This window comes from Pollicipes pollicipes, unplaced genomic scaffold (genome assembly GCF_011947565.3).
Source record: "Pollicipes pollicipes isolate AB1234 unplaced genomic scaffold, Ppol_2.1 Scaffold_1600;HRSCAF=1878_pilon_pilon_pilon, whole genome shotgun sequence".
Taxonomy (NCBI): domain Eukaryota; kingdom Metazoa; phylum Arthropoda; class Thecostraca; order Pollicipedomorpha; family Pollicipedidae; genus Pollicipes; species Pollicipes pollicipes.
In genome coordinates, this window is record NW_023595962.1 from 25,642,068 (window position 1) to 25,668,554 (window position 26,487).

Sequence of the window (26,487 nt, forward strand, 5' to 3'; positions counted from 1 at the left end):
GCGGTTTCTCACCACCGGCCGCAGCCAAAAGAGTCGATGCTCTGCTTAGCGCGCGGCGGAGGCTGCTGCGTTGTTCAAGTGCCCGTACCACTGTCACTACAGTTTACCAACATCAGCAAAGCTCTCCGCTGGATGCCACACGTCTGCGCCGGTTCAGTGGAATGCCTCGAAATCTGCAATGCAGGTGTTTGCTGGCGCCAGCACCACGCGCCGAGCCTGCGGCAGCTGCGCGAGACGCTGACGACACGGAGCTCTGTCCCTCCGCACGCTGATGGCGCGGAGCTCTGTCCCTCCGCACGCTGACGGTACGGAGCTTTGCCCCTCCGCACGTTGACTGCACGGAGCTCAGTCCCTCCGCGCGCTGATGACACGGAGCTCCGTCCCTCCGCACGTCGACAGCACGGAGCTCCGTTCATCCTCACGCTGATGGCACGGAGCCCCGTCCCTCAGCACGCTGATGACACAGAGCTCCGTTCATCCGCACGGTGATGGCACGGAGCTGTCCCTCTGCACGCTGACGGCACGGAGCTCTGTCCCTCAGCACGCTGATGACACAGAGCTCAGTCCCTCCGCATGCTGATGACAGGGAGCTCCGTCCCTCCGCACGCCGCAGCTGTGGGCGGCCTTACGTAAGGCGGCCCGGACAGGTGCCAGGAGCCGCACGACTCTCCGCCACCTGGCTCCGGGTCACACCAGGCACCAGTGCGCTGGGAACATCGCCAGATGCCCCCCTCCCTCCGAACTGGGTCAGATAGACGACGGAAGGTGCGATGGATGACGGGCAGCCGGCCGGCCGGCCATCTCTCTGCCGTCGTCCGACCGCCAACATGCTCTTCCTGCTGCTGCTGCTCCTGGTGGGGGCCTGGTGAGTTGTACCAGCCCGGTAACCATGGAGACGACCCGGCTGTGTTGAGTGGGAGGGCCACGAAGACAACCGCAGACGGCTTAAAGGAAATGTTGCGCATGTGAAGATATTGAAGTAGGCCTCAGACATGATGCAATGAGCTCACTCGTGGCTGTTGGTATACTTTTCAAGTGGAAAAAATTGTCGGCCCATTCCACAACAAATCGATAGGTGAAGGGGCCAAAACAAAACACCCCATAATTTTCCAATTTAGCTGAAGATATCACCATGGGATTGTCTTAAGCCCCAATTCAGCTGTGCCGTTTTCAGAAGGCCAGAGCAGCGGCTGAGCAGTTATGGCGTCGGGCATTTGTAGGGAGTTACCCAGTATGACTGGCTAACAGTACATCATTTAAGCAGATCTACCTCAGTTATGCAGAGCTATAAGCCGCTGGGCTCACAGTAGTCTAATGCATCTTTTGGCCATTTGCAAATTTGTGTTTACTGGAATTTAAAATCCTTGGCCTCGTGACCTAAAGTCACGTGACGATTTTTTTAAAGTTTGGACATTCACAGTGCTATTTTTCGAAACGCAGAAATTTACAGCAATGCCTTGTTTACCAAAACCAAGTTTTTAAAAAATGCGTGTTTTTGTGATAATTTCTGTAACGAGCAGGGCATGTCTGGCCCATTTCATCCGGATCTGGCAAGTGACACGAATTACGGGCTTGAATACCATATAGTATGTTGAAATTTATAAATTCATGGATTTATCTGTACAAGCTATACAACACAAACATATACACACGCACACTCACACACACAAACACACATACACACACACAGTATATATATACATATATATATATATATATATATATATATATATATATATATATATATATATATATATATATATATATATATGTGTGTGTATGCATATATATATATATATATATATATATATATATATATATATATATATGCATGTGTGTGTATGTGTGTGTGTATGTATGTGTGTATATGTACATATAAGCATATGTTCGTGTGTGTATGTGCTGGTGTGTACGTATGTGTGTAATATTTTGCACAGCTGACGGCTTTAACTGAGCACTGAAAGTGTCATGAGGAGAAATATATGAAATGGCTTTCATTACGAAATGTATTTACATATTCATATCCGTCATTCAACATATACGACCGCATGAATTGGCGCGTACGCTGCACATGCAGCGAATCACATGTCACCATGAGCCATTTGCAACGGCGTGGCACGATGACCTGACCTGACCTGGTACCATACAACACAGCGAGTCAATGCAGCAAGGTCCGCTCATCTGCCAGCCAACCCGTGCGAGACGCTGACACTTCCGCCCGCGCATCTGGCGCTGGCGCGCTCACAGTCACATATCACCGCCCTACTGTTCCCACACGTCCACGCCGGCGGGCAGATGGCGAGCCCTGATAATCGTCGGTGTCGCTGGTGAGATGTTGTGAGAGCCCTGAGAATCGTCGGTGTCGCTGGTGAGATGTTGTGAGAGCCCTCAGTGTCCTTCACCGCGATGACTTGTACAGCGCTCGGTGGGGTGGTTCGCGACGCTCGTCACCTCCTGCCCGGACACATTGATGAGTATGGTCTTGCTGACCAGTTTCTCCGGCAGAAATTTAAACATGTCCTCCGCCGTCAGCATTTTCCCACTATGGGTACGCCTGAGGCTCTCTTGTGCTGTGGGCGCTTAGTCGTGCCCCGATGCCGCCACAGGTACCCTTACCATGTGACATGGCGTCACAGGCACCCTTACCATGTAACATGACATCATATACACCCTTACGATGTGACATGGCGTCACATGTACCCTTACCATGTGACATGGCGTCACAGACACCCTTACCATGTGACATGGCATCACAGACACCCCTACCATGTGACATGGCGTCACAGACACTCTTACCATGTGACATGGCAAAAATGCTACTCACAGGGCACCCCGACGTCAGCCTCATGGGGGGGGGGGGGGCGTACGTTGACGAAGTTGTGCTGACCTCGCACTGAGCGGCAATACCGTCTGTGAAATGAATATTTTTCTATAGACCGGGCACATTGGCACGAATGTCTGGGACAGGCCGTCACTAAAACGCATAAACCATGGCGGTGCTATGCTTTGTACCATCATAAATTAAATAAATATTTACCAATTCCAATAAAGTGCCAAAAAAGTACCACCAAAAGAGAGTAGCTCTAATGACACATCACACTACGAACGGATACACAGCACGCTGAGAGGTGTCCGAGCGGGAGCCTTGGGCCGCGCCTTCCGCTATCAATGAGTAATTTTTAGAAAAGTCAACCTGGACAACCACTTTGCCCTCATTGGCAGTAGTCCTTACGTGGGCAAAGCACTGACATTGCCTATCAACTGCAAAATGGTGTCTGATCAGCTTTGCGATTTGCTGACTAATTTGCTGGTGTGCTACCTTCCTTTGCCCCGATGATTTCCGCTAGTGCGCGGCGATTCGCGCTCACCCACCGTTCATATCAAATCTCACCGTCAAGTCCTTGGTTCGTTGGCACACACGATCGAACCAATCAACCGATGTATCCCGCTCCGCACACGTGCACACCGCGCCAACTTGGCGCATCCACTACTCACAGACAAGGTTGCCGAAATCTGCATATCGGACGACAGGATGGCCTGCCCACACGTGACGTCACTAAACCCGAGCACGAACACCACACTCACCATCCATAGCATCATCAAGAGTCGTACCACCCTCGTCGCTATTATCTGGCTTGTCCGAGAGGTGACTTTTCGAGAGAATACAGCATAAAAAGTCCATTACTCCTTCCTCACCAAGGTCACGCGAACTATGTCACGGGTGCACGTGACCAATGAGGACACGGTGTGTCAGATTTTAGGAGGGCCGAAAGCGGATAAAAGCAGTTTTTTATTTTAGTGATATGTGCACGTGCGTAACGAATGCGCATCACTGCGGCCTGCCAAGACGCGGTGCTTTGGACGAAGTGCAGCAAATGTTGAAAACCGATAGGAGGGTATTTTGCTCCCGCTTGTAAATGTCACACACTTCACGCTAGTACCGCAAGGCAAATCCTTTTTGCAATCTACTTTTGGCTCCATCAGCTATAGGACCGTGACACAATCGTCCTTGCCCAGACACACCCGGCTGACGTGGTCCCACTCGTAAAACAGCTCGTCCTTCTTGTCTGCGTTCGGAATGCTCAGGTCTTTCCTCGCTTTAGGGACCAAGAGACTATGTAATGGTTTTAGTTGGCTCTTCCTGATCATGGACATGGTTGTTTAAAAAGATCCGGGTGTCCGGTCGAGTGACAAAGGCGAAAGAGTAAGGATGGAGAGCCGTCTCTGTAGTCGGTGCGGCTGTGAACCTCGGCGTTCAGGTCCTCCTTGATCTGATCGCATCTGAAACGCAGCAAACATTAAATCATTAGTCCATAGCTCAACCGATGATCCCACACTCGCTATGAAAAGCAGCATTGAGTCACAGGAATTAGACTTAAACCGAAGAAAAGTGGGTCACTTATGGACGTATCCGGAACAGCTTTTACCTCGCTAAGTAGCTATCTTCAGCCATTCTTTGCCTCCGCTGGCTCGTCTCCTGGTGGTGCTATCTGTACGTTTAGCGAGGTTTTCGACCTGCGATTTAGGGATCTCGATGTCTTTTTGAGCTTTTTGGCTCACTGTAATCGCCTCTGTGCTTCGGTAAGGCCTTCTGAGCGTAGAAGATGAACGAAGGCAGGTACTGGTCCATCAGTGTTCTGACCATATAGGCATAGGCATTTCAACACAGCACTCACGCACAATGGTGACAACTGTTTTGAAAAGCCCAAGGCACAAGCTAAACGCACGGGTTTGAGTATGAACGTACAACGTGTATACGAGCAAATGACCTTCCTACGTTAAACATAATTTTATCTAATAAGATACTGGGCTGCACTCTGCTGAGCATATCCAAATACCGTCTTCACGCTGCTTTAATGGCAAAACCAGCCGTCACTTTATACTGATAACATCTTATATCAAGCGACGTGAATTGCTGATAGCATTACTGCGTGCAAATATGACAAGTGTAATTATTCACCAAGTCCGTGGACACTTCTTTAGTAATAAATTATGCACGGCACAGCAACAACTGTAGCAATGCATAGCATTAGCTTGGCTGTGGTTAAAAGCGAGACGTCGAACATCGGCATACCACAGGACGGAAGCACAGGACAAAAGTGATCTGACTTCTGCACTTTTATTTTGGCTGCTGGATTCTGCTTCGGAGCTCGACCGCGAACCCCGTGCAAGCAGGCTGTGCGAATCCCTCAATAATTTGATCCGGCAGCTTACACCCAGATTGATCCCGGCAGCAATGTCAGGCATCATTCACGTTTTTGACCAGCAGATCTGAAAACGTGCTTGCGTTTGTATCAATGGCTTCTTGTGTCGTTGGGAGGGATCACAAGACACTCGATGCACCATCGTACCGCTCACACCAATCCAATATCGGCTGACCAAGGCCTGCCAGTCACAGCTGCCGCAGCAGCACGGCCAGTGAGAGTGAACGCTGAGCCTCCGCCGCACGGGGCCATCCTCTGTTCTAGGGCCCTGGGCCATCTATTGTTAGTGCCCGGTCAGGTGAGATGAAAACCCCCTGCCTTCCTATTCCTATTCTTATTTCGCGGCGTGAGAATCGGGCTGCAAAAAAGCTCATCGACCATCCGTTTGTGGTTGGGAAAATGCTGACATACGCTCTCCTTCCAATTCACCAAAAGATGAATCCCTCCAAAAGCGCTCCGCAACTCTGCGGCACTGCCACTGTCACACGACCGTACCACTGCGGAGATAAGGCACGTGAATTACTTATTTTTAAGATGTTACAGTGCCTGTGCAATGTTAGGCATGGAAAGCATCTTTTTCTATCTTACGGCAACGATATTTATCCTCAACCTTGCCGGGAGCTGGAAAACCCGATAGGTAACCCGATGACGAGATGGGCCGGGTAACCCGATGGCGAGATAGGAGGCATGGGGTACCCCCATCCCCCGTATCTCGACACCTTGGTACACTTGCATCACAAAAATACGTCAAAATACGTCAAAAATAATAAATGATGCGTCCTTATAAATACGCAATTATATGCTTGACGTCGATGGTTTTTGCTTCAGTAATATCCCATCCCTTACACATATAATTACTGAGTACGCCTATACCTATCGCAGCAACATCCACGCATGGCCAGATGGGAGCGAATGTGGGGCGCTTTTGAAGAAAAACGCATGTGGTAGAAAGCTATTGGTAAAAGCGTGTAGTATTTCTTCTTGTGGTAAAAAGCCATTGTTCCTAATGTCTGTATAAAACAAAACATCATTGTGTATGTCGAAAGGTCAAAATGGATCACGTGATTTTTGGTCACGCTGTCATAGTTTTGAAAGCTAAGTGAAGGAAGATTCGGAAATAGCCAAAAGATGCACTGTCTTTTTGCAAGTTCAGCGGTATATAGTTTTGTAAAATTTCAGTAACCATTAATTGGACCATGGACCGTTTTGTGTGTGTGTTACCTAACCTCTTAAGAATGCTCGAGGCTATGGTGTTTTCGACCATTTCTCTGATGATTCTCAAAATTGCACGTTCGGGTTCAGGGCATAAGACAACCCCTGGAAGAATTTTCATCAAAATGTAGGATGTCGGGTGTTATGCCTCTGTCGACTTCTCGCGAAATGACCCTATTCTAGACAACCAAATTTCTCCATCTAGCAAATATGCTTCTCTCCGCGTCATTAGTTGCGTTATGGATTTTATATGACGTTGAGGTGCTGCCAAACTAGCCGTGCGGAACTGTCACCCCAGCACCCCCTCGTAGTACCCCAGTCTCCCGAGAGATGGCCGCGGCGGTGCTGAAGGTGTTTGTTGAACCAATTATCTTAATGCTTTCGTGTTTTGGGCCCTTCTCGTGACTTTCCTGTACATTTATCCGTGGCTTTAGGGTGTTCTTGTTCCCGTAGTAAGTGGCAACCATGTCCAGCTTCTTACGTTATGTAGCACAAAAGGTGATTCGTGCCTGAATCTTGCACAGCTAGCTCAACAACGATTGAGAACCAGCGGACGTCCATTACGTCGAGAAATCGTGCTCACGAAGGCCAGACATGCACGGTTCGACGATAGCACTCTTCTTAGCCTTGAATGCCGCATGGTCATTGAGGTGGCAGGACTTGAATGACGTCACCGCGCGCCATGCACGGCTGAATGAAATATGAAATGCCATGGAATAGCCTGCGCGGAATAGCCTGCACATCTTTCTGGGCGTGTACCTCGGAAACTAGAGGGCTTAGGACTAAATATAGGTAGGGCTGTGCACCGCACCGAACGGTCTTCAAAATGGCTGCTTCAGTTCAAGACACTACCTAAATGTGCAGCGCTCCCTTTAACGAACCCGCGTGGTCTTTTTTCTTTTGGAGTGACCAAAAAAGGTGGCGCTTGACCTCCATGACGACCTTGACCTGCAGCTGGCTCGCTGGCAGCTGCAGCCGGCTTGGTGAGTGGAATGCCGGATTTCCATGGCAACTCCCGTGTGGTAAGAGCGAGGATTTGGTTACCATGACGACAATCGACTGCATGACCGCGTGAGAGGGCCATGGTACGGCTTTGACTTCAGCTGGCGGGCGAATATAGACCGGTGGGCCTCGCCGAGACGCGTCTCCTCCGTCTCCTCGTCTCCCGCCTTCCTCTTGGTTTCAGTCGTTAGCCGCTCCGTTTCAGTACGCCCGCTCTGTTTCAGTGTCTCAGCCGACGTCTCTGCCGACCATTACGTGCTGGCCACCAGGTGGCCCCAGACGGTGTGCGAGATGTACCACGGCCCATGTAACATCCCCGCTAACGTGTCCGCCTTCACCGTACACGGCCTCTGGTGAGTGATGTCATCACGGAGGACAATCTGCGCAATCGGTTTGGGGGAGGGGCCTAGCCGAATTCCCGACAATATAGCCTCCCCAACTGGGGGCTCAAACCCACCTTGGGGCCCAAAGCAACGTAAGGAAGGGACAGAGCCACCGTCAAAGTGAACAGATGGGCACGCCGGTAAGCCAGCCTCTAGAGCTGTGGCAGCTTATGCTGTGTGCCGGTTCGCAGAGCACATATGACTCATCAGCTAAAACATTGACATCATTCCCCGTACTCGGCCTTAGGTTGCTTTTAAGCGCAGTCTCTGCATGCTGGCTGCGATGCAGCAAGGGCCGCGTTATTCCCTTTAATCGGTCAATTTATTGAGGTCGAGATGTCATCACCACAATAAGGTCAACGGGCCACGTGGTGCTCCGTTTGCAGGGCAGTTGACGGTTCAATGTGATCGCTTATGACCGTACTGCAGCCTCAGCACGCTGCAGGCTGCACACTGATCCAAGCGGCCGGTCACCTGTGCGCACGTCTTGACCCTCCGACGACCTCCGGTGACCCCATGTGACCTGGTCAGGCCGGATAACTACGCGGGCAAGGATCCGGCGTACTGTTCGGGCGCCGGCCTGAACATGACGCAACTGCAGCCGATCCTGCCGTCACTGCTGCAACTCTGGCCTAACTTCTACGCCGACTCCACCTCCGAGAGCTTTTGGAAGGTCAGAGTGAGCTTTTGGTTGGTCTGGCGGGTATTGCCGGTCTTCGGAACTTCTAGCAGGTCAGGGCGAGTCTAGATGGCTTTTGGGCACTCGGGATAGGCTTGCGAAACATGGGGCAGGCATCAGGAGCTGCTCGGAGATGGGCGTAATGATAAAGTAAATATTAATTAAATATAACACGCACACACACACACGCACACACACACACACACACACACACACACACACACACACACACACACACACACACACACACACACACACACACACACACACACACACACACACACACACACACACACACACACACACACACACATACACACACACACACACACACACACACACACACACACACACACACACACACACACACACACACACACACACACACACACACGTACACGCACATGCACGCGGGAACGAGGCCGGGGCCCACGATTCACAATGTTCGGGTCACTGATACAATTAGTGTCTCTTATTTTGGTCAGAGGACACAGTGCCTAACAGGCGCCATGTGGCGGCAAATGACCCCGAGTCGGCCAGGAGCGGTGTTCGAGCCGGACTGAAGATGGGCAGATGGGTCTTTTGAGACAAAAGATCACTGGAAGGCTCTGAAGGGCGCAAGGGGCTGGTCGTAGGTCACATTAAGGATTAGCGCCGTGATCCCAAACGTCAAAGAGCCTCTTACACCGACTGGGGACCCCTGAGACAGAGCGTTCCTCCGTTTCGGCCAGAGATCATCAACACCGAACAGTCGGCTCCGTGTCGGTCTGAGCCCTGGGGACCCACTTCCCAAGCAGGGACACGGCCCGGCCGTGATTAACATTGGTCGGAGCCCCTGCAACAATGCGGAGCTCTCGTGATTGACATTGGTCGGGGCCCCTGCAACAATGCGGAGCTCTCGTGATTGACATTGGTCGGGGCCCCTGCAACAATGCGGAGCTCTCGTGATTGACATTGGTCGGGGCCCCTGCAACAATGCGGAGCTCTCGTGATTGACATTGGTCGGGGCCCCTGCAACAATGCGGAGCTCTCGTGTTTGACATTGGTCGGGGCCCCTGCAACAGTGCGGAGCTCTCGTATCGTTGAGTGTACCACAGTGCCTAGCAGGGTATGTTGTGTCAACAGCGGGCCTCGCATTGGTCAGGGAAGATTCGCTCGACAAGGACGGGAACGGGAGCCCGAATTGCAGAGGGCCTCTTGCGTTGGTCGGGGCCCTCTGAAAAGGAAAGGAGACATAACAACTCATGGTGATTGCTCATATTAAGGCAATGGAAGGGTCCAGCGCCAGCAATGGCCCCCAGGGCCGAACGGTGGGCCCTCCAATCCGATTCCACTACGAACCCGCTAAGCCGAACTGGAGTCTGTGTGCTAATTATTAGGCCACCTGCGGCGATCAGGGATGTTGTTGCGTCAATGAAGGCTCCTGCGTCGATCCAGGGTCAACTGCGCTGGTCAGAAGGCCTTCTACGTCAGGGGGCGAACCAATGTGATATGACGTTTTCCCTCTAAGGGTCTCCGGATCGGCCCGGGGATCCCGCCCGTGTCACCAGAATGGCAGCCGGAAGACACCCCCCGCGGTGGAACGGAATGACCCATCAGTCCTTGACCGGGGACAAAAATGTGCCCCAGTGTTTTACCCAAGGGTGCCCCTTTCTGGGAAAGAAATAATGGGTCTTAGTGTTGAATTGAGTGGGTCTAAATGAGGTAAAACACGAACAAGGCCAGCCCATGTTTGTCTGAGACCGTCAGTCATTTTGCAGAATCGACTTGTGAGGCAAATTACATCAAAAGGTTTGGGCTCGCATGTCCGCGATCCCGATAGCAAGGACAGCCCTGGCCTGGGTTGCAGTTTCCGTAAAACCGAACGGCGCTGGCCCCTGCAAACAACACTAGGCGGCGGGTGCCGTGTGCACGAGAGCAGCCGTCGTGAAATATTGGTTCTAAATGCGTTTCAAAATTAATTCGTACCATTCAAAGATGAGACTGGGCGCATATTTCAAACAACTTTGAAATTGCCCTCTGGGCAGATTAACAGTTACAGCAACACAGAAATAGAGACTCTACCTTCGCTCTTCCAGTTCCACCATCAGATTCAAGCGGTACTTTGCGATGCTATAAAGGCCATCCCGTCCTGGTCATCAGTCTAAAAATGGCATGGTTGAAATGTACGCCCGGCAAATGTACTACCTTGTGAATGTATGATTTGATGCCATAATGCGTTCAAGCGCATTTCTTTGAAATGCATTATCATTTTTGTCCACCCGTCGGCCACAGCTTTACACAGATTGCTGACCCATTTCGACCTAAATTCGCGGGGCCCTTACTATCTTTGAAAAGCACATATAAGAGTTCTGAAATGGCTTCTGGGCTCTATCGGTTTGGAAAGAGTGGATTGGATCATTTAAAAAAGACCGCTGGCGATTTATTTCATGCGGTCCTTTAACACGCCCTCGAGTGGAGGGTCAAAATGACGTCCCAAAGGTTTTTCGGAATGGTTTCCGAACAGCGCGGCGTAGCCGCGCCAAATTTTGATAGCTGCAGACAACTGAGCATCCAAAATTTAGATGCACCTTATAAGGTCGCTGACCTATGGCAAGTCAACGTCAATACATGGTTTCAGTGGAGGCAATTTCGAGGGAATCGTTTAATCTGATCCAACAGCGGAGTGTTGGACAAAGCCACACATCTCTGAAATACTTTCTTAGGTAACACAACAATTGAATGAACAAATTGCATGGACGTAGGGTCAGGTATGGAGGTCAGAACAAGGTGAAAACCAGCCTGTGTTGTTATTCTAGAGCTTGCACTATTTGACCCAAAGGTCATGACCTAGGAACCTCAAACCTTGACCTAAGTGATCTCACGTACACCCTGTGAATTTAGTGTCTCTAGCTCTCTTAGTTCCCGAGATCTCAGGGGGTCAAACTGACCCCCTCCCCCACCCGAGCGAAGGGTATCCAATCGGTCACCCGGGTGTGTTTACGACGTTTTTTGCGTTTTTGTGTCGGGGGCAAGACATTGTTGTGCCCGTGGCGAGACGCCCTTGTGTCCATGGAGAGACGTTCTTGTGTTCAGGGCGAGCAATTTCCGTGTCCAGGGCGAGACGCTCTCATGTCCAGGGCGAGACGCTCTCATGTCCAGGGCGAGATGCTCTCATGTCCAGGGCAAGATGCTCTCATGTCCAGGGCGAGACGCTCTCATGTCCAGGGCGAGACGCTCTCATGTCCAGGGCGAGATGCTCTCATGTCCAGGGCGAGACGCTCTCATGTCCAGGGCGAGATGCTCTCATGTCCAGGGCGAGACGCTCTCATGTCCAGGGCGAGACGCTCTCATGTCCAGGGCGAGACGCTCTCATGTCCAGGGCGAGATGCTCTCATGTCCAGGGCGAGATGCTCTCATGTCCAGGGCGAGATGCTCTCATGTCCAGGGCTAGACGCTCTCATGTCCAGGGCGAGACGCTCTCATGTCCAGGGCTAGACGTTCTCGTGATCAGTGCGAGGCGTTCTCGTGATCAAAGCGAGACGCTCTCATGTCCAGGGCTAGACGTTCTCGTGATCAGTGCGAGGCGTTCTCGTGATCAAGGCGAGACGCTCTCATGTCCAGGGCTAGACGTTCTCGTGATCAGTGCAAGGCGTTCTCGTGATCAAAGCGAGACGATCTCGTGCCCATCGCAGGACGTTCTTGCGTCCAGGGCGAGACATTCTCATGTTTTCTCTTTCTGGTGGATTAGAGTGGGAGGACAGGTGGACGTTCCAAAACCTTTCCAGCCTCCGGAACAGGCCGGCCAGGCTATCCCAGCAGGTCCAACTGGTGGGGTAGGTTCGAGTGACTTTTGGGGGATGATATGTGCTCTGTTCATGCATGGACTTTCCGATGCTAGCAAAATTCTTCAGAACTTCTGGAGGAATGGAGTATGACATAGTCTTTTCTAAGCGAGCGCGCTGCACGCCACCACGCACCCTTTTATGGAGAGTCAGTGCCTGCATTGGCCATATTAACGCCGAGGGGCCATGGGGCAACTGGGCTTTGAGCCCCAGGCCCCCACATGGGAGTTCATAGGAGTTCATGGGGCTAACAACTCGGTCACTTCGCCCCTATAGTCGAGTGAAGGCATAGGAACAAGGTGCCAGGGAGCCATGACCTCACTCTTTTGAGAATGTCTTAGGGTAGCCCGATGGGAACGCATGAAATAACACAACCTCATAATTGGCAACCCTACAGTTGTAAGACGTTCCTTCACCTGTGAAAGTTAGCATGCTGTTCGGCGGTCGTCACCTCTGTGATTGAGAAGGCGTCACTGTCTGCGTTGTCTCCCGTTCCAGCACGAATGGGACAAGCACGGCAAATGCGCCGTGGACACGGGCGACTTCCCCGACGAGGAGAGCTACTTCTCTGCCGCCCTCTCCAAGGTCATTCGTTACAACGGCTTCCAGGTCAGTGGTGCGTCAAACCTACACGTCCACCCGACAAACACAAACACGAGTCATGCTGAGCTTGAGACTGGGGCCTGAACCAACCAGGCATAGCGGCAGGACTGGGCACCAAATCCCACTGTGAGCGTTTTTTAAGTGAATCACGTTTTTTAGGTGTCAAACGTAGCAGACAATGATGACATATCACCGCCGCACCGCACAAAACATCGGTGGAGGGGAGGAAGGGGAGGAGGAGAAGAGGGGCATGGCTCCCCCTCCGCTCCCACTGCCATCCCCTGCCAGAGCGTGTCCGTCTCTTCACATCCACATTCACTGGTCCACATCCACCACCGCAGCGCGGCGGATCAGGCCCACCTCGATAGCACACAGGAGCGGCCCGGCCCTATTTTCCAGGTCCCGAGAACTGATCGGTGCTGATGTAAGTTGCTCCTCCTGCCCGCTTCCCCCGGCTTTCGTCGCTGGCGAGGCTCTTAGCAGGGCTCAGCCTCCACTGAGTTCGCCGGGTTAGCCTGGAAAGCCACTGGCTGGATGCGGCGGCCCCCTGAAGGCCGCGCCCCCATCTGTCTGCCCGAGGTCGGCGGGTGGCGGCCAACTGAGGGCTGCACCCCATCTGTCCGTCTGAGGCCGGTGGGCGGCGGCTGCCTGAGGGCCACACCCCCATCTGTCCGTCCGAGGCCGGTGGGCGGCGGCTGCCTGAGGGCCACATCCCCATCTGTCCGTCCGAGGCCGGTGGGCGGCGGCTGCCTGAGGGCCACATCCCCATCTGTCCGTCTGAGGCCGGTGGGCGGCGGCTGCCTGAGGGCCACACCCCCATCCGTCCGTCCGAGGCCGGTGGGCGGCGGCTGCCTGAGGGCCACATCCCCATCTGTCCGTCCGAGGCCGGTGGGCGGCGGCTGCCTGAGGGCCACATCCCCATCTGTCCGTCCGAGGCCGGTGGGCGGCGGCCACCTGAGGGCTGCACCCCATCTGTCCGTCCGAGGCCGGTGGGCGGCGGCTGCCTGAGGGCCACACCCCCATCCGTCCGTCCGAGGCCGGTGGGCGGCGGCTGCCTGAGGGCCACATCCCCATCTGTCCGTCCGAGGCCGGTGGGCGGCGGCTGCCTGAGGGCCACATCCCCATCTGTCCGTCCGAGGCCGGTGGGCGGCGGCTGCCTGAGGGCCACATCCCCATCTGTCCGTCCGAGGCCGGTGGGCGGCGGCTGCCTGAGGGCCACATCCCCATCTGTCCGTCCGAGGCCGGTGGGCGGCGGCCGTCTGAGGGCCGCATCCCCATCTGTCCGTCTGAGGCCGGTGGGCGGCGGCCGCCTGAGGACCGCACCTTCCGCCGCAGATCTTGGCGTCGTTCGGCATCGGACCCAGCCAGGAGCCGCAGAAGCTGAACACCATCCTGCAGGCGCTCAACGAGACGCTCTACTACCGCTTCATTCTCAGCTGCCAGCATCAGTCCGATCCGGACAGGTGAGAGCCGACTCAGGGACGAGAGAGGGGGCGATTGTTCAGGGACAGGACAGATATGGTCAGGGATGGGACAGGATTGGTCAGGGACGGGAGAGGACCCGTCAGGGACGGAGGAAGATCGGTCTGGGACGGGACAGAAATGGCTAGGGATGGGACAGAACTGGCCAGTGACGGGCAGGACTGGTTAGGGACGGACAGAACTGGTCAGGGACGAAACAAGACTGTTCAGGGACGGAAGAGAACCCGTCAGGGAGAGGAGAGGACTGGTCAGAGACGGGTACGCATCAGCTTGGGACGGGTGAGCATCATGACGGGAAAAACGAAACCCGTTATTGCCAGGCACGAGAAAGCACTCGTCAACGGCCGCTAAGCGTGCGCTCAACATATTACAATCGTGCTTGACATCCAGAGCTCCTCGAGGGTTTCGTTTTTGATGTACGGTCCAATCTGACCCGACCAGTATGGATCAAATCCGCCCGTAAATCCGTGTTTTCAAATACAATCCAATCCGGTGTGGCTTCCAGAAAAAAATATTCTTGGAATCCGTGCTAATCCGCTGCAGAATTTTACAGTTTGAAAATGGTACCGGCAAATGAGTTGCGTCTGCGTATTGTATTTTTCATCACTCATTGATGTAAGTAGAAACAAGTTGTGCAGTCAGTTGATACCAATGGGTAAATCTTAACATAGCAAATATGATTTACTGTCTGTTGGGACTAAATTGTGCATGAACATAACGCACAAATCAGCGCATGATATTGTTAATCTTCGGCATGAAAACATTGCTCCACAATATATGACTATGACTTTGGTGCAGCGTTGCTACACATGACACCAAAAGTTTCAGCAGCCATTTCAACGAGTCGTGATAACATCGATGGAGTCACACAGCTGGCACTGCAGGCATGACTTATTGGAAAACCTCGGCCAGCTGGTGGTTTCCATTTAACATCATCTCATTAAACCGGCGGTACCTCTTGAGCCCGTTGCACGGCGACATGTTCTATCAAAAAGAGGAGCATTTTGCGGAGGATTGCTCCAGACCACCGTAGCAGTGAGGTCTCTCATTGGGTTTTTTTGGTGAATTTGTGAAGTGGTAGAGCCAGGGTCAACTGCCGACCAAAGGAATTGATAATTGACCATTGATCAATCGTCACCGCATTGTTGAGGTGCTGATGCCGGGCACGTTGAAAACGATCCGTGCTAGTTCGCTGATTTCAACTGACTTTCAAACAAACTGCTGACTATAAAAAACACGCTTCTGAGATCAAGGACATCACGGAACGGATGGCGACCGCTCCTCCGTTGAGTATGCCTCGGCCGCCGGCGCGAGAAGTTTGTCACTAAGAAGTTGGAGTGCTCAAACTCGCAGCACTTGTTTCGTTCAGGCGTATCCTGGCAGCCACAGCAAGTACTTGTGGAGTGGCGCTGGCGCAGCCGTCATACTACACCGCGTTTGCGGCGAGCGGGAGACAGATGTGATAATTTTTTCACGGCTTCACTAGATTAAAGCCGCTGTTATGAAAGCATGTGCCTGTTTGCCGTCACCTTGGGGTTTTAATTTCTCTTTTCGCTGAGTGAAGGTTTCGTTGAAACGGATTGCTCATCAAAATGTCAATACGCTTTTTAGACCTTTCAGTCATACTGGACAGCTAAAGAGAGTAGAGAAATCAGCGTAACTGAGAATGCATATACCAGATTATGAACTGGTCTTTCTAGTCAGGACATAATCTTGCTTAGCATAGCTGGTTACCTAGACACGGCTCCAGTTGAATTGCCAATAAGGCACTAAGGCTACACAATGGATGACAACCACTAAGGTTTGTTTTGAGCAATGCTGGGTACAAAAAAATATCCGCTATGCAATAGATCCAGTGGAACACGCTTGGAGGCAATCTGTCACAGTTTGCTGATGCTGACGGTTTGCTGATAGTCTTCGTTTACATAATGTTGGGTACTTTTGACCGGGGAAATCCTCTGAATGCTGCATCATTACATAGAGAAAGGTCAAAGCTGGGCCTGGACTAGAGACACGACTTTCTCCACGGCATCAGGCCGCAGCGCGGCCCGCCCCGCCCAGCTAATGATCCAGCCCACTATGCCCCGCCGCGCTGCATCACTGATCAGCCATCAACACGCAGGTACGAGGTCATTACAGCGTGCATTTGGTTCTTTCACCTGAATTCTTGTCAAGTTTCTAAAAGTGTGTATAGAATGACTTATCAGTGTCATCTAATACATCAACTTGTTTAGCAAACGCCAATGATGCTGCTTAGAAAGCAGCTACAAATTAGACATTGGAATTTCTAACGCACCAAAGTATATATTAAACACTGCGATGGCAGTTATCAACTAAACGGGAGGGGGGGGGATAGGCGGAAAATAAACTAGTCTTTCACTGAAGTACACTAAATATTTTATTTTTCTACCTCATCTCCATAGAATGCAGGCACGTTCTTCTAAACTTGCATGCATCAACTAATGATTTTGCAGTGACAGAGTAAAATATGCTGAATGTCTCAAGTCGTGGGAAGTTTTCTCAGTTCAGTACCCTGTATATAAGCAGACATGATTCGATTGGGTCACAATTGCCACAATTTTATAACTTGCATGGAAAAACCAGAGCCAGTTGCTGATGTGGTCCTGTAGTGGATACATTTTGCAATAACACCAAATAAGCACCCCATGGTGGTTTTGAAATCGTCCACATTTCTCTTTAAAAAATATCAATGTCCCACCTCACAACCGCCTGCTCGCCATGTGTATAATGCTGCGCGAAAGCAAGGATAGCTGTAATATTTTGTCCAAGAATGTTTGCCCCTTCACTGACACTATTCAGGCATTAACAAAAGTCGCAAAAAGTGACTTAAGTGACATGACGCTACATGCTACAGAAAAACTTATGACAACAAACAGAAATGGTAAGAATAATTTTCAGCAACCATTTTTACCTTTTACATGGCCAGCTGACTGCAAATTTTGATCTTTATCAAATGTTTCACTGGCATTGTGTGTTGAGAAGATTTTTTGCAAAGTGCCGCATACAGATTTAAATATTAGATCGCAAGAAAGACACAAATCAAACATAAAAACTTTGATTAAGAAAATGGTAAACAAATTTAGCAATCTCAATAACGCAGAACCGTATTAGATGTAGCTATCCCGCGATCATTGTCGTAAATTACATCTTCTTGATAATTCATGGATAGCCAAAATCTATGCCACCACTTTTTCAGTATCGACAACTGTTGTGCATTTTATACGCCAGTAACTGCGCGCTGTTTTGACAAGTGAGTGAAGCTAGGACAAGGAAAGGCTCACAGTTTCCAATGCATTTCATTGATCATGGATATTGATTGTGGTTTAAAAGATATGATTTTGGTGTAGACCAAGAAACGTTGATGATGGGGATGATGAAAATGAGGCTGAGACCAACAACTTCCTGAAATGTATCATTGACGCCGTGGGCGTTGACCGGAAAGAAATAATCAAAATGGCTATCATTCTCTCTCACTCCCAGCATGGAAGGACGACCGTCGCTTCATGCTAGCGGGTGCATCCTCGCGCAGGTTTTTGTTTTTTCTTAGCAGTGTATCATCATCTAGACCGGCCGGTCATATAAGGTATCAGTGCATAAACGTGTGTATGTACACTGACCAGAGCTTCACTGGGTACATTTCATGCATTTTTTACTCAGCTACACTATGGGTTGGACGCTTCATGCAAAAAGCCATTTGTTCATAGAAAAATAGTAACAACAAATGTGGCCATTTATTACGGGAGCGATAAAAAACATTTCAACGTCACACAAGCTGAGAGTCACGGGGTTCACATACCCCTTCCAGGTCTGCACCACCACCGTTCTTGGTGCGGCCCTAAGCGCAGTCAAATGTCCTCTGGCTTGATGCGTTCAGATTGGTGCAAACAACTGCAGCATGAACTGGATCCATTCGACTCAGGCGAAGGTGATCAACGAGACACACTGCTGCTGCGTCTCCTCTTGTCCTAAATTCTCCCGTAGCAAATGACAAGGGGCGTTTGTCCCTGCCCCTCTGGCGATGATGCGCCTGGGCGTGTCCGCGGGACCGGTACGCGCGGCTTCCACGCGACCAGGAATAGGAATGTAACGAGCTTGAAAAAGAGAAGATATGAATGAAAGCGATTTGCCCAGGTTAAATCGGTGACATGTTACAACCTAAAAAAACGTAGGAAAATGATCTTAGGTTGTATGCTTTTATGTGTAGTGCGTGTCAAAAACCCGAGCCCGACTGGTGAAGGACATTTTTGACTGATCTTTGCAGCCACATATGTGACGGATCTTTGTCGATTATTTAGCGCAACGTGAAAATGAAAGGGCGCAATGCTTGCGAAATGCTCAGCACCATCCTCGCAGGCACGTAGCTTAAGCGCTTTGAACATACAAGGCGGTTGTGACTAACATACAAGGAACATACAAGGCATACAAGCGCTTTGAACATACACCAAAATGTTCCTCAAGTGGCCCACTGCCAAATTTCTTGCAAAATCCTGCAACTTTGGACCAAATTCCTGAGAAATCGCTTGGTACCTGGTGTTCTGGCTACGTCCCAGAATTCTCTTGAATATGTTTTGCACATTGCCCGCAATTTTCAAGATCATTGTATATCAAGCCATTAACATCGGCCAGGACAAATTACAGATTTTCGAGAACGATCGATTTCTACTTTTGTGTATTTAACTTTTATCGAATCCTATATTTTGATTATTCTTTAAATTACTTAATTCTTTTATTTTGAGGAAATTTTGCCATTGAAAACCATAAAGCGTATTATAAATGTGTTGGATTGGCAATGCTGCAGAAAAATCAGACTATGCAGGTTATCTCAGTTCAAAACCCCATGCACATGTGGAACGCTGTCTTTAATAGGCAATAACCGAACAGCTGAGTGAACAGAAAACGCGTGGCCCACGCATCTGTATGTTTCCGGTCCTCACGAACGAAAGCAAGCTAGCGCGAACAAAGTCTTGCCAGGTATCATTAGCGGCGCTGACTGGAAGCCGCTGTTGTCCCTCCCTGGTAGTCTTCCACAGATCAACAGGGTAAGACAACACGAACTATAAACAAAGGGACGCAGGCAGCGTGCCACCAGACTTCAGCAACGGCAGCTCACTGGAAGCCGCATGCGCTGGGCAAATCGACATCAAATTTCCAGTGACAGCCTGCATCGTTGTTTCAAGCTTTCGAGACATGGACGCCTGACGGAGCTGTTTGATTGTTATCATTATTATACTTTGTGTTTTTGTTATAGCAGTTGATTGATTAACTTCTTAACCTTAACAAAAATGCATGATGTTCTACCCACAACAAAATGAGCACCCTGGATTGTGCGGTGACAATGTAAGAAACTGGAACAATATGGGCTGGCGCGCGCTTCCGAGCATCAAAAGAGTCAACAAAATGAGAAATAGCTTTAACGTTATATTCTAAAAAAAGATTGAAACGGCACATATATTTCGGAATTGGTCATTTCTGGTATATATGTATATATATATATATATATATATATATATATATATATATATATGTGTGTGTGTGTGCGTGTGTGTGTGCGTGTGTGTTAATGATCAAAACTTGATAGTAGGGACAGCAGTTAACCTTTTAGAGTGAGTACATTCAATGGTGTAAAAACACCTATTTATAAAGCATTCATTTTCTATTCCAACTACAAAATCTTTTGTTCCCAACTTGATCGGCTCAGATTATTCTTTCAGGGGAACAGATTTCCACTTTCAATCATTAATTGTTAAATAAAGAGTTTCTTGGATGCGACATGCACAGAAGCCCCAACCGTTCAGGACGTCCTAGGGCTAAATGAATATTTGGTGTCGCCCTTTTTGGAAACAGTCGATACCACTGAAAGAGGAGCTTGCAAACCTGCTACCAGGCTTACCGTTTTCTGTCTCCTACACCCATTCGAGTAAATTTTTACCGTTTGGTCTCTCCCGAACATGAAATAAGACCTTCCAAATGTTCTATCTCTGCATTCATTTATGAATATTGTTGTGCTTAATGCAGAGCATCTTACGTGAATTCAACCTGTCGTTGCTTGCACCGCAGAGTACAGCAACATTTGGGAAGATCTGACCGCACTGGTAACACTTTTTCTAACCCGGACTCTTTGCCCATTCAAGATCATTCATTCCCGCGTGGAACTCACTGACAACTTTTCCGTATTAGTGCGTTGCGGCAACTCTCGAAATTAGGATTTTAAGATTACTTTATATTCACCCCAAAGGCCGCCATTGAATATCGCTGGGTCTGCTTGTCCTTTACAAATAATAAGGTATATTTTTCATGCGGAACTAAAATGATATTTAGTCGCGTGATTTTTGCATTTCTCAGCTGTCCTGTTTATGCGCGGAACGCTCGCGTTGAATTGTGTTAAGCCCGGTTCCCACCAAGTTTTCCGACCCGCAAAACCGGGTAGATCGACCGGGAAGGAAGCGAGTTGAAATTGTCGCCAGATGTGCAGAAGGTATCTGAATCTGGGAAAACGAAATCTCCTTATCGAACCTAGCAGCACCTGTCCGGAAATTCACAATAACACGTGACGATACTTTAGAACGTACCTTTCGTAAAGGGAAAAAGACGACGTTTTCATGTGCAACTATTTTTGAGTAGAAATATTGCAGATGATGACATGTAGCATAAATGATAGGGATATCTACATCTGTCAGTCAGGTCGTACATGGTTTTCGCCGATAATTAGGTAGTACAGATAATCCAGAGAGGCAGTGAGAGAGCGACACAGTGAAGCAGCGAGGCAGAGAGACAAAGAGGCACGGAGACGGCGAGACAGAGAGAGAGAGAGAGAGAGAGAGAGAGAGAGAGAGAGAGAGAGAGAGAGAGAGAGAGAGGAGAGAGAGAGAGAGAGAGAGAGAGAGAGAGAGAGAGAGAGAGAGAGAGAGAGAGAGAGAGAGAGAGAGAGAGAGAGAGAGAGAGAGAGAGAGAGAGGAGAGAGAGAGAGGAGATAGAGAGAGAGGATAGAGATAGAGAGAAGAGAGAGAAGGAGAGAGAGGAGAGAGGAGAGGAGACAGGAGAGACAGGGAGAAGGGAGACAGAGAGACAAGAAAACAGATAGACACATAGACATCGTCAGCAAGTCTGCCCACTTCAGTGCATACCTGCCTCATCTTGTCGCCCGTACCCTTGGTCACATCACCACGCGAAACGCGCGCATCACAGTGAATGCCCTTCCCCTTCCGGTCTTTCGCCTCCGTCGGCCCGGTCAAAAGTTGAACCGATGTCAACTTCCCCTCCCGGCGCGGTTGGGTCCTTGCCGGCCGGTGGGAGAAGCAAGCCGGCGGTATTAAATTTTCCCCGGTTCACACCGCCAGCTGCATCCCGGCCCGGCGTTCTGGATGCGGCCGCTTGGCTTCCGGTACGGAACAGTGATGGGAACAGGGCTTTAGCTGGGACCGCTGTCATGTCGATTACATTGATTTAGGCTGCATTGCGGCTTTGGACCATTGTACTCGTCCTGATGATGATCGGATGATCGGAACTCGTCTCGATGTATCGGAACCTTGCGGAATTACATTTGTGAACGTTACGGTTGTCCTTGTCATCAAGTTCTTGCTTCTTTTTATTGTCAGTGCATGTTCCGTATATATCTGTGCGAGCCCGTACGCCCAGATTGACGTAGGAACTTGCACTAACGCGAAAGGGTCCCTTACTGGTGTAACGATCTGATGACGGGCACATAGGCCCCAGTTCGGCCAATCGGGCCCTTGGCTGAAACGGACGAAGGGACTGTTGTCATCCGACTCCCTGGGGCCATCGGGCGGGAAAACCCCGCTCGGTACTGGGCCCCTGCATGCCACAACATTAATTTTTTTCTTATCGTAAACCTTTCCATTGTCACTTACCATATCTCCTTCCATTTGTTGTTTAATTCCTGCTTAGGAAATGGACTGCCAGGGCTCAAGCTGACACTGGGCCGACTTCGCATCGGTGGCTTCTGATCAACACAGAGGCCCTCATCGTCCCAGCGGACCAGTGACGTCGGAGTGACGCAAGCGGCCCTCTGACATCTTTGGGGCCCGGGCCCTTCTCGCCGGACAACCAAAACACGACCTCCAGGCGGCCCGTCAGGCCCTCCAGTTGGCCCCTGGGACCCTAAGAGAAGCACGTGCCCCCGTGCCCCCCCCCCCTTGTGTCTATAACTTTGATCGCTAATGGCCTTTGACGCCGTAAAGTCCAAAATTTACCAATCATCTACATGCCTTCGCCCCCCTGTGTAGACGACGCACTGGAATCCAATCGCCCCCTGAGCAGGATTAGTTACGCCTCCCACCGCCAGGTGGCAGATAACTGGCCTGCCCTGCTACGACTGGCTGGATGAGTGACGATTAGGCTGGCTTGGGCTGACATACAACCGGTGTCTGTTTGTCACCGGCAGGTTCCTGCTCTCGCAGCTGGAAGTGTGCTTCGACAAGAGCATGGACCCGATCGACTGCTACATCGACGACGACCACAGTTACTACCACGTCAACGGCTGCAGCAAGCACGCCGATGTCTATTACCTACCGCTGCAGCACTGATCTCCCCATCACAGCGCAAAAGGAGGCATTGTGCATTTTATTGATACCAGTGAGACATAATGGACGCAAAACGACATCTTTTATTCCTCCGCTTTTACATGCCCTCGATGGTGTCTGTGAATGGACAACCAAAGCTTCCGCCTGTTGTCCTTGAGCAGAGCTTCCGGCGCGCGCAGCAATGTCGTGCTACGGCCGTTTTCATGCATGTTGGGGAAAAAATACATCGCATGTTGAACAGGGCTGTCTTTTTATCTTGGAGACCTTCCTTTGCAATTTGCATGCGGAGTACAAAAGCCAGCAATGCTTCCAAATGATCATGAACTTCACAACGGTGAACGCCGTCTTGCATATGATAGTGTTGTCCATGCACGGCATACATGGGGATACCAAAAGAAGACGGAAGTCCAGTACTGGTCTAAGATGACTGCATCATTAAGATTCGGGCATAAATGACATAGCAAATATCAAAAAACGGCGCTAATGCGACCTCTGCAGTCGCCGGCGCGCCATGGAAGGGGTCACAACGAAATGTGCCGCCTTCCTAACACCACATGAAGGCCCACGTCCGACGTGGAGGTGCGGTGGGTGCGCGATGCCACATAACAGCGGAGGCAGCGAACACGACAGGCAGGGTTGTCCTCGGCACTGCCCTGTGCCGCCGTCCCGGGCTCCTCCCGCCTGCCGGCCCGACGCCAGCAGGCGCTCACCTTAGTCAGCCTGGGGCATGGTGCCGTCGGCAGGCGCTCACCGTAGTCAGCCCCGGCATGGTGTCGTCGGCCAGCCGGCGGCGCCGCTTGCGCTGGGTGGTCGGCATCGCTGGCGTCAGCGTGGGAGAGGCGTTGTTCTACGCCTGGATGATGCACAGGCCAGCAAGGCCCTGAGGGACGCGAAACCGACCCAATATTCAGCGCAGTATGCGGTATGCAGTGCAGTACGCAGAAACAGTGTGCCCAGTATGCCCGACTGGCAGTCACACACCTTACCCCCGCCATAGCCTGCGAGCGGCGACCAGTCAGAGCACACGCTCTTGCTGTACACTGGGGACGGCGGATGGTCAGAGCACACACTCTTGCTGCACGGGTCTCTTGCTGTACACACTCTTGTCCAGTACGGGTTGTGGCCGTGCCAGACACGGGTCCAATGAGGTTTGAAGCCGTGCCAGCGACGGGTCCGGTACGGGTTGTGGCCGTGCCAACGACAGTGCGATTGTGCCTGGCGGCTGCCGGCCGGGTGCTCCGGCGGCGACGGCACACTGTCACGGAAGCACGACCGGCGTGCCAGAGCCACCGTTACGGCCTGACCCACCGGGGGCGGACATCGCGGCTCGTGCGACAGGGCACAACAGGCAGGCGAAAACGGCGGTGAGTGCAACAGGCGGAGGCTCCAGGTGCTGGGAGCAGTATATATCCGCGACAACGACCCTGTGATCAGCCGCCAGGTCAACGCAGCGGGCACACTCCGCTGGTTTGTCGGTTCGCCACATGCTGTCAGAATAGGATGACTTTCCCTGCAGAGGGCTCGCTCGAGAATCTTGAACGAGTTCCCCATGCTTATTTCTGAACCAGCGTGATCGGCTCACTACGAATTTTCCCTGTGATCATCGTCACCCGCATTCATGTCTTAGGTTGGTTGTAGTGTTATTTTTAATATTGTCCTCACTTGTCCTCAATTACCAACCGATGATGTCCCATGTCGAACAAAACGCTACAAGCATTTATAAACTTAATGCATCTCATTGAGTCACCTAAGAGAAAGTGTATTCGAATATCAAAAAGCTGAAAAGAAGATATTGCACACTAAATTTGCTACCATTTACAAGAGCTTTGCATATATGCATATATGCATATACACATATGCATCATGCATAGGTGTATTTATGCATTTTTAGGCATATACATATACATACATACAATGTTTATGATGTTGTGTTGTAATTAATCATGTTGATATGATTATACAATAATGTTGATATTATGCATTAGTTTACGTGGTCAAATATGATACATTTAGTCAAACAAGGCCACTTAATCAAAGGCGGCCGACAGCATCCTCCCTTACAAAAGAAAGGACGAAAAGCCTACCACGTTTGATACTCCAAACCATCAACAAGGTTCACAGCCCCACCACTCTGTGTGTGGTACAAAGCGTCAGCAACGCTCCAGCACTTGTCGAGGGTGACTCGGCAACTCCGGGATCAGCGATCTCCTGGTCGACAGTCTGCGACACATCAGCGGCTGTGGAGCAGGCTCTACAGTCTCAGCCGCCCACACGGGCGCTGCACTGGCATGCGGCACACTCGGAACACTCGACACATCAGCGGCTGTGGAGCAGGCTCTACAGTCTCAGCCGCCCACACGGGCGCTGCACTGGCATGCGGCACACTCGGAACACTCGACACATCAGCGGCTGTGGAGCAGGCTCTACAGTCTCAGACGCCCACACGAGCGCCGCACCGGCATGCGGCACACTCGGAACACTCGACACGGCATCGTTGACCCCAGCAGGCACTTTCTTCATGTTTGACCTATAGGCAAGCTTCCTTTTCCTACCACGAGAGATGAAGTCATCAGGTCTCTTCACCTGAACGACATGGCAGGGGCCTTCGAAACGAAAGCTCAACTTCTTCACTTTCCCATGCCGAGCCATCTGCAGTTTCAACATAACCTTGCCTCCGTCACAACTGTCATTTTCGTTTGGCACGCAAGACCCAACCTGCATGGCCAAAATGTTCCCCAACGCTTCAGCGTCAACAGCCAAGTACGTCCGCAGACCACATGAGTACGAGCGATACGACATATTCTTTACTCGGTCCCAGTCATCAGCTAACTCCGATAGCAACGGTGCGCGTGGTGGAAACCCACACATTTTTTTGAACGGCGTAAAGCCAGTAGAATTGTGAAACACTGTCCCTAGACGCGACTAAATCAATGGTAACCACTTGTCTACTCCGACTCGTTGTCATTCGCATAATACGTGAGACAGTCACGAAGCGTTCGGTTCAGTCACTCTGGCCGTTTGTATCCGCGTGAGCAGGTGTACAGCGCAGTTTTGTGACGCCAAACTTCTGGCACAGAAGTCGAAACAGCTAGTTCTCAAAGTCAGTACCCTCATCAGTCAAGATCGACTTCGGGATCGAGAAACGCGCGAACTATTCCACAACTTGCCCCCGTCACAGCTCGCCGGTCAGGCAATCTGGACACCTCCACCCACTAGTCAAGAGGTCAGACACCGCAAGAATGCAGTAGTCCCCCTATCTGAACATGGCCACTGGTCCCATAATGTCAGCTGACCACTGCATGAGGGGCTACCCAAGCACAGGTACATGTCCAACATCCCCGCTGCGGGGACTGTTCGGTCTCTTCACTCGAGCACACAGCACACACGAGCGACAGTATTCCCGCACGTCTTTCTTCAACTTAAAATAAGAAAGTTGCGTGTGATTCTACCCAGCGTCCTATCGACACCGAAATGTGCCGCTCCAGCGATGTCGTGTGCGAGTTCCAACACTCTCGGACGTACAATGCCAGACGTGAC

General features: G+C 51.0%; 1 protein-coding gene across 1 annotated transcript; it reads left to right on the forward strand.

Moving 5' to 3' along the window:
- Positions 1–800: 800 nt before the first annotated feature.
- On the forward strand, positions 801–23,190 carry LOC119092840 (ribonuclease Oy). Its single transcript, XM_037215763.1, has 6 exons — positions 801–865; positions 7,643–7,771; positions 8,333–8,474; positions 12,803–12,913; positions 14,243–14,370; positions 22,812–23,190. Exons 1-6 carry the CDS (start codon positions 828–830, stop codon positions 22,951–22,953), a joined length of 690 nt encoding a protein of 229 aa, XP_037071658.1. The 5' UTR covers positions 801–827; the 3' UTR covers positions 22,954–23,190.
- Positions 23,191–26,487: the final 3,297 nt, after the last annotated feature.